General features: G+C 40.1%; 1 protein-coding gene across 1 annotated transcript; it reads right to left on the bottom strand.

The window, feature by feature from the left end:
* Positions 1-339: 339 nt before the first annotated feature.
* LOC122067210 lies at positions 340-3,036 on the bottom strand. Its single transcript, XM_042631050.1, has 2 exons — positions 2,831-3,036; positions 340-2,544 (listed from the first exon to the last, which is right to left on the bottom strand). Exon 2 carries the CDS (start codon positions 2,481-2,483, stop codon positions 480-482), a length of 2,004 nt encoding a protein of 667 aa, XP_042486984.1. The 5' UTR covers positions 2,484-2,544; positions 2,831-3,036; the 3' UTR covers positions 340-479.
* Between the last annotated feature and the right edge of the window lie 6,097 nt (positions 3,037-9,133).

Below are 9,133 nucleotides of genomic sequence, written 5' to 3' on the forward strand. Positions count from 1 at the left end.
AAAAGAGCTCAGATATTCATTCAGCAAAAAAGCGAGGAAGTAAAATCAGCAAGGGTATCAAAATATCTCAAATCTGTATACAGATGCAGAGACTACTCCCAGGCAGCTTCATGATATTTGGGTTAACCATGCTTCATAAAAGAAGCAAACAGTTCATGCACCAACAAGGAGTTCAACACCACCACACTTAAATATTTGACCGATTCACTCAGTATTCTAATAAATGAATATGTTGGATTAAAATTTCAGCATAATTTTTTTTCATATTCCCATAAATTTAAGCATAAGTCATGACCCATACAAAGGAACAAAAGGAAAATCAAGACAAAAGAAACCATATAATGATAAAAAAAAAAAGGTACCACAATATAAATTGAAACTAAAATTATAGTATATATGCTCCACAAGGGATTCAACATACCCATATCAAGAGTGAAAAAAAAGATAGAATTTTATTTAAAAGTTGTTTTGTTATTAAGTTAGTTTAGTCGTCTCCTTTTGCATGCATGATGAACTCCTCCATCTACATCTAAGGAACCCGACACACTATTTCTTCTCCGCCTTCTAGGGGTATGGGAAGAATCTGCTCTATTTGGCTCTGCATGAGCATCACCCTGTATCACAGCCATTGTACTTGAAGCAGAGGCTTGATCTGAAGCTGCAACTGCCTCTCGAGGAAGGCCCTGAATATTAACAAGATTGGGAACCTGAGGGCTCGCCGATGTCGAGGCTCCAGAATGGTTACCACTGTTTCCCATTCTCCCCATCACACTAGAAACATCAGCAGCTATAGCAGCCAATCTATCAGGAGTAAAACTGAAGAAAGGATGTTGGGGCAAAGAACTAATCCCATGCCGTGCAAAAGCAGGTACAGAACTTCTGGGCCTTCCTCCATGAAACTGATGGGGGGATGAGTTACCACCCTGTGTGTGGTTTGAATCCATCTCAGTAGCATTTCTAGATGATCCACTTCCCCACAAGTTCAATACACTGTGTAAGTTCTCTGCCCTTGGCAGTCTCTGAACTTCCATCAACCGAGTGATGACTCGACGGTTAGCTGCATCAAAAATCCCATTCAAAAGTGGCTCATTCTGCCTATCAACTATATTTTCATTTTGTGTTTCTTCATCCTGTATTACTCTCAGTGATGCAAGTTCTTCCACGGATCTCCGTAGAAGAGGTCTCCGCATCCGCTGCCTCAAACTCTCGAACCTATGTCCACGAGGCCTAGGAGGTACCTTCAAACCTAAATCACCATCTTCCTGCCCCTGCCTCTTCTTTTCAGCCCCCATTTCACAGCTCCCCCGACCATAAATAGGAATTATCTTCGGCTCTATTACCTCCCCTTTGCACACAGGACATTCTTTATGATCACTATGAAGATGCAGCCATTGATATAAACACGGCCAACAAAATAAATGACCACAGGAAGTAACCACTGGCTCCTTAGCAACATCCAAACAGATATTGCAGTCAAAATTAGCACCAACACTACACTGTTCTTTTCCCTCTTCCACATCCTCAGAAACATGACCTTCCAAGCTTATTTTCTGTGCACCACAGTTATCTTCAACAGGAGATCTTTCAGGTGCTGCCTCATCATCAAAAGGCTGGCTCCCTGAGGAAAAGGCACCCAAATCAGTACCCAACCTGTATGGAATTGACGACCTGATCCTCCGGAGCCGCCATCGCCGGCTTGACTCAATCAATCTCCGAAAACGAACCTGTGGATATTGAAGAAGCTCTCGCTGCAAAGATTCCCTTGTTTGTGGGGCAGCTTGATATGCAACAAACCCCATCCCCTCACGTAATGCACCACCATGAACTTGAACCTGCGCTTCATCAGGGCCACGAGGTGGTGAAAATGATGCCGGAGTGTAAGATGGGGAGTACCGGACATACTCAATAGGGTTGCCATCCTCATGATCATCCATGGTTTCACTGTCATGCTCGACAGGTGCAGGTGAGGGTGAGGCCGAGGCTGGCACATGGATAGGAGAGTAAGATGCATGATCAATCGGCTCCATAAAATCATCAATTTGAGGTTCTAGCCCAGCTTCTACAGCAGGCGAAACAGGGATATATGATGGAGAGTAAGGATTATACTCAATAGGTTCATCACGAGGTTCCATTGACTGTGCACCACTTGGATGAGCTGGTGGATGCGGGAAGTAATCAGAATACTCCAAAGGAGAATTCGAATTCTCATTCTCATTAGGGTCTAATAAAGGTTCAACTCGCTGAGGGTTAGAGGAATAAGATGCATGAGATGGTGAATATGGAGCATGTGAATCAGAGGCCTCTGAATAACCAGACATCATTATTGAGCCACGAATTTCGCCTTCAACCGGGAGGGTTGGTAAGGAGCCAAGGGCAAGATCAGACCCAAGATCAGATTCTGCTCGCCGTGGTGAACGAGGTAAACCCAGATACAAATTCAGATCCATCATCCTGTTTTCAACTTCGTTTTCCCCATCAGCCATTACCAGACCAAACCCAAAAAATCCAAATACCCAAATCTTCCCTTCTTTGTTCCTTCCGTCTCTAATTTTCAAAAACCCATAATCTCAATTAGAAAAGAACAAAACACAAACCCCAAATTGAAGCTCAAAAACCCTAACTAAAACTCCTCACCGTTCGGAAGAGGAGTGCAAAAACCCTAGTTCATTCTAGCTTCAGATCTGGAAAGTTCTCTGGTTTCTCCAGAACCCAAAAGCTCAAGCGACCAATTATGGTCTTCGAATTTTCAAAGACTATCTATTTTATGGGGAAATAAAACAAAACCCTATAAATCAAAACCCAATATCATTACCAGATAAGAGATTCATACCTGGGAAGTGAAGCAGAATCGAGTAATCATGGTGAAATCATCTGAGTCCAACAGAGACTCTCTGTTTCTTCGTTCCTTCAGCTTTTGATTGAAGAAGGGACTAAAATCTCAATGGATCCCTCGTCCCTCTCTCCCTTTAACGAGTGGAACAATCGGCCCTTTTCCTTTTCTTTTTCTTTTTTGTTTTTTTCTTTTTCCCTCCCTGATTTATCAATATTACTCTCTCTCTCTGTATATGTATAAACTATTTATTAATGGAAAAAATCTCTTGCCCTTATTAATATTAAGGATAATCTTTTTTACCAAAAAAAATAAAAATATATCTTTTCCTCGTTTTGGTATTTGTGGTGGTATGTGTCGTGGAAACCTGTAGACTAGACAAGAAATAAGGGATCTCAAACTCGAAACCTCCTTGGGGCTAAGTTTTATTGCATTTACCAAGCCAATTGCATTAGAGCGATCTCTGGCCACTTCTCTTCTCCTTTGAAATACTTGAAACATGTTTGATAGGAGTTCACGAAATGATGGGATCATAAAATGGTTTTCTTTTTTTTGGGGGGGGGTTGGGGGTTGGGGTGTGGGGGGAGGTTTTAAAATTGGTTAAAGTGATATATTATTATAACGAAAGAGGCATAAGATTAACATTCAGACATTTCCAAATGGGAAAATTAAAATAATACAAATTAGACTCATACCCCCATTGCCATATTAGATAACAAGATAGATGGAAAATAGAAACAATTGACTTAAGGATCCACCTTTGACATGGCCATTACTAAAAAGGGTAATTTACAACGGCACCCCCTAGAGAATGCCAATATTATAAGGACATCCCCTTTCTTTTATCAAATTAGACTTGGATCCCTTGCCGTCAGTCTCTGTTAAATGAAGAATTAAAATAACTGTTATACCCTCCCTATGCACTAAAACTCATTTTTTAACCCAAGATTCATTAATGGTGTTTCAGCCTACTCCTCAACGGCAACCGGCAGCAGAGATTCCTTTACCTCAATTCTGATTCCGATCATCGCTAAGGACATTGTTGTGATAAAAGCTCCAGATCGAACGGGGAATGGGAAGATCGATGGTATAGAGATCGGTTGATTAGTCATCTTGTCATCAATGGGGCTACAAGATCAAAAAGGGAATAATGTGATCAAATTACAAACCTTTAAACCGACAGTACCCTTTGCTATATTCATTCTTCCAGTGGAGGTTTTGGTTATATCTTAAACTATTGCAATAGATTTAAGGGGAGAAAGAGCCACTATAAAGCATGCAAGTGAAAGCCAAATCTTTGGTCAGTTGGTGGGTTTCACAAGCATATGATTTTCTAAATAAAAATGTTCTTGATCTGCATATGGGAGATGGTATTGCATCCTTCCATTATTTTTGTTGCGTCAAAGTGATAAGATCAAGTCTATGCCAAATGTCTCTAAAATGCCCCATGGAATCTCGAGCTGTGAATCTTCTTTTGTGTGTTGTGCAGTCAAAGAAAAGAGGTCTCTCCTCTGGAAAAGTAGCGGCTTGATTGATGGTTTCTCCCTTAGTGGCCTTCGCCTTCTCAGCCTCCTCAGTAGCAACAGGAGCAGAAGCTTCTTCTTTGACAAAGGCTGGTTTGAAAAGCACCTCTGCCGCCGATGCTGGTGGTGTGTCTCTCTCCATCTCCGTTTTCTTATTCTCAGCCGCAATTACTACTTACTCTGCTTTTGTCTGGGTGTTCTTCTGCCATGATTAAAGATGAAGATAAAGAGACGGGTTTCTTCACTTCTTCGATGAGATCGAAATTTAATTGGAGAGACGGAGAATTTGGGTTCTAGGCTTGAGGAGTTGAGTTTGGAGAGGGTTTTAGTGGAGAGGCTTTCCTTTTGTGTTGTATACAGGTCAAGTTGGACAGCTCAATTAGTTGTGATGTTGTGATAGCTATATCGGATTCCGGTGTGGTTGCGACTCTTGGGTACGCAGAGAAGGCAGGGGTTCCCTACCAACAAGGGCTGATAAGGTGGCAATATGTCGGGAGAAACGTTCATCGAGCCATCCCAGAAGATTAGAGACATGGAGATTGCCAAACTATACGTGTGTTCCAGCATTCTTCTTCTAATTCCGGCAATGGCGAAGACCGTGAATGAGAGGATGACGAGGGGTTTCTCTTACAGAGAAGAAACGCAGTGGGTTATTACATGGGCATTTTAGGTATTTCACTTCTAGTAAGGGCATTTTGGTATTTAAAATAAAATATAGTAGCTGACATAAGCATATAAGGTATATTTCTTAACGGGGTGACTGACGACAGGGAGTCCGAGTCTAATTTGGTGAAAAAGAGGGGGTGTCCTCTAATATTGGCATTCTCCAAGGGCTGGCATTGTAAATTACCCTTACTAAAATTCTCAAAAGACAAAAATGATAGACAAAGAAGCTGCCCAGACGACAATCCAAGTCTCGCTATATAAAATAGAACCTTTGTTGGACTAAGATGGTCACTAAGAAAGGGGTGAATCAGTGAACCCCAAAATCACTTGTTATTGTCGTCATCACTCAAGCCTCACAGCCATATGGTTGCATGCTTCACTAGTTTTCGTTACAAACTCCCACTACTTTAGACCCTCAGTCAAGCTAGCATATATACATCTTATTCAATGGTGACCCAATCGACTTCTTTGATGTTGAGTGAGGTTTGCATCAAGGAGATCCACTAGATCACCCCCCTCCCCCCTTTTTTTTTTATCCTAACATGGAAAGTTTTGTGCATAGGGATCTCTAACCTCAATCTATTTAGGAAAATAAAACCTTTATCATGCCGAAGAGGAGTATCTGTTCCTACTCATTTATTATTTTCTAATGACATTTTTATCTTTATGGATGCTAATTTGAGAAGTGGTTGACATTTTCACTCTTTTCTAGAGAAATATCATGCTTTTTAGGTCAAATATCCATTTGAAGAAAAGCAAAATTTTCCTGGGAAATATAAAACAGTGCTAGGAAATCTCAATTGATTGATACCTTGGATTTCTCTGATTTCCAATTTCCTATCCAATATATGGGTGTTCAAGGGAAGTTCTTAAGAAGAAGCATATTCATCCATTGATGGATAAATTCAAGTCAAAGCTTTTAGGAGATCTTTTAGTGGGTGAGCCTATGGCGCAATGTTAAGTTTCACTATTGCAATATTTTGGTCACAGGTTCGAAATTTGGAAGCATCTTCTACTGCAAAGCAGTGGGTAAGGCTGTGTACATTTGCCCCTCCCAAATCCTGCAGTGGCAGAAGCCTCATGCACTAGGTTGCTCTTTGTACTCTCCAGTATTCCTATGCACAATTTTTCTATATATTGCATCACAAATAAAGTTAATGGAAGGTTGGATGAGAAACTTTAAAGGTGTTACAATGAAAAGGGAGACTATTTGCAAGCCAAAGGACGAAGGAGGTATTGGCATCAGATAATTGCGTGATATGAATTTGTCTCTGCTCTGTAAACTTTGTTACTCTTTTTAAGTCTTTGATCAATCATCTTTTGGTGTATACATGAGATCAAAATACATGGCTTGTGATGTTTCTCTAAAGAAACTGACCAGTTCATCTTCCATCTGATTTGATAGTAGAAGAGTTTGGGATCTTGTTTCAACAAACAAAAGATGGATCATTGGAAATGGATCTTCTATAAATTTGTGGCATAATGGAAGATTTTTCAGTGGCTGAAATGCTGGGAGTGGATCCTTCTATCTTCTGGAATTTAATCACTAAGGTCTTTACCTTTATTGAAAACTCCAATTGGTCCTTTCCACATGTTTCCTCATATTGTCTGCAAGAAATCTTTGTAGTCCCCATCTGCAATTCTACTTCCGTTGCATTTTGAAGAAGATCACTGTATTTTGAAGCCATCCCATGATGGTTTTTTCTCTGTCAAATCAGCCACCTTGCTACTCAATTGTTTGGGTGAAATACCTTCATCCGCATCAGTTAATTTTTTGGTTGGAGATGAATGCATCAAAGGCTACCTACAAATGACAAGGTGATTCAGCAAGGGGTGCTCATTGTCTCAAGAAAGTTGTGGGACAAATTCCTTGGTTTCTTCAATCAAGCTTGGCCAAACTCATTGTCTCCAAATGACTTGTTAGTATGGAGGAAAAGAAAGGCCCGAGTGGCACAGACCTGATGGAGGTTGGTATAACTTGAGTGCTGATGAATGCTCGATAGGGAATCTTGGAAATGCTAGTGTTGAGGCATTCTAAGGAACTCATAAGTTGATTTTCTTGGTAGTTTTGCAAAGGTTCTCGGAGTACATTCAACAAATTTCTATGCAGAAATTGCAATACTTTTTTTGGGACTACAATTGACTGTAAGTAAAGGTGTTTCCCATCTTTGGATTGATAGTGACTCCAATGAGGTGGTTACTTGTGTTACAAATCAGGTGATCCCTTGGATTTTTTAGCAGCAGTGGCTATCATTCAAGCATTTCCTTTCTTCTATTACATGGAAAATATCATGTTGCTATAGGGAAGGGAATGTAGTTTCTGATCTCATTGCCAAGAAAGGGGCGGTTTTTTCTCAATCATGGACCACTTATCCTCTTTTGCTGACCTTTAGCCAGAGAGAGAGAGAGAGAGCTTATAACAGTACTCTACAAGTTGTGTGTTTGACATGAGCTGGAAATCTGTTGTTCTGTACATTGTATGGTTAATGGATTTATGACAGATTTACCTATATCCATGCTCTCTGTATTCAGTCCATTTACATGGAAGTCAACTCCAAATGAGGTATTTACTATCCAATTGTTCCACTAGGACCTTGTTTTGGCTCCTGAGCACTATCATTGTAGAGAGGTTTGGGCAATAGCTGTCCTGCTAAGGGTAAAGGAGTTTGGATTTTGCCTTGGATGAGATCCTCATGGCAGTCTGACAACCTAAATAGTCTAGAGGATCATGCAAGCAGATATGCCTTGTATGAAGAAGAATTCTGCTATGCATTTTACTGGTGAACTGCAGAACAAGAACATGGACCAGAGAGGTCTGGGGAGACCTGTCCCACTGGGTAGAGAATTTTGATGGATTTTTAGCCTTAGGTAAGCTCCTCACGGTGGCTTGACGACCTAAAGAATCATGAAGTACATTGCACAAGCAGATGTGCTTTTCATGAAAGAGAGGAGCAATGGATTTGTCTCAAACCTGTTTCAACAAACTCTTCTGGGTCACACCTTCAGATGGTAAAGGCATCTTCCTAAATCCTAAGCTTGTTAGTCTAGTCTGAAGGGTGTTGGATATTGTGGTTACAGAGAAACGAGAGAATGTTTGACATAAAGGAAGATGGAAGTCTCTGCATATGATGCTGTTGTCATAATGTAACTATTAAGAGGATTTAGAAGATGTTTTAGGTATTAATACATGAACCAAAAGAGTTAGAATCAGTCCAGAACTCGGATTAAGTGCTTTTGTATCAGTCAGAGTTTGGTGCATCCATTGTTGTATCAAGAAGCAGAAGAAGGGGAAAGAGATCAGTGAAGCCATGTCTATAACTATACCAATGCCATGTCTAGACTACACTTATTCCAGCTATAGACTGGTGGTTGTTACATATTGCAATCGTTTCAAGTTTGCAGTGAGACCCACAACCATCCTGTACAATTTATATAATATTTGCTACCATTTTTTTCTGTTAAGGTAACCTTGATAAAACACGTACAAAACCATCACAAAGCAAAGCATACAGAAAAACACTTAATACGCGCACAGGGTGTCTCTCTATCTCCCTCTCCTTTCACACACACACACACACACACTCACACAAGCTGCAGGATGGAACTGTTTGTTTCAGTGGTGCCCTTATACCACTACAAAGGCATGTGTTTTAAAAATTAGATGTTGTGTAGTCAATGGTAGAAAAAAAAATTGGCAATGGCTTTTTCTCAGTAGAAAGAAAAAATCATTGAGATTGGGAGGTGTGGTGTTGCTTCAATTCATTTCCCTTGTTTTTGAGAGAGATCATGAATAAGGTTCTAATCTCTATATATCACAATTAAGTTAAAAGGATCCACAGGCTGCAAGTAAAGGAGCCACTTGATTGGGTTTTTTTTTTTTTTTTTAACTAGGATTGAAGTTAGGACGATACACACTAGCTAATAGGAATGAAGATTACGATCTAATAATCATCACTCCTGGTTCTACAGTGATGCAATAGCAAATGGATTTCAGCGCATAGTCATATTATATTACTAAGATTAATTTATTGGGCTAATGTTTGGAGACATTTATCATACAGCACCTAAAAGAGAAAGAAATATATATATTTTTTTTTTGGTGGAAAGAGAGAAA

This window comes from Macadamia integrifolia, unplaced genomic scaffold, assembly GCF_013358625.1.
Source record: "Macadamia integrifolia cultivar HAES 741 unplaced genomic scaffold, SCU_Mint_v3 scaffold2758, whole genome shotgun sequence".
NCBI lineage: Eukaryota > Viridiplantae > Streptophyta > Magnoliopsida > Proteales > Proteaceae > Macadamia > Macadamia integrifolia.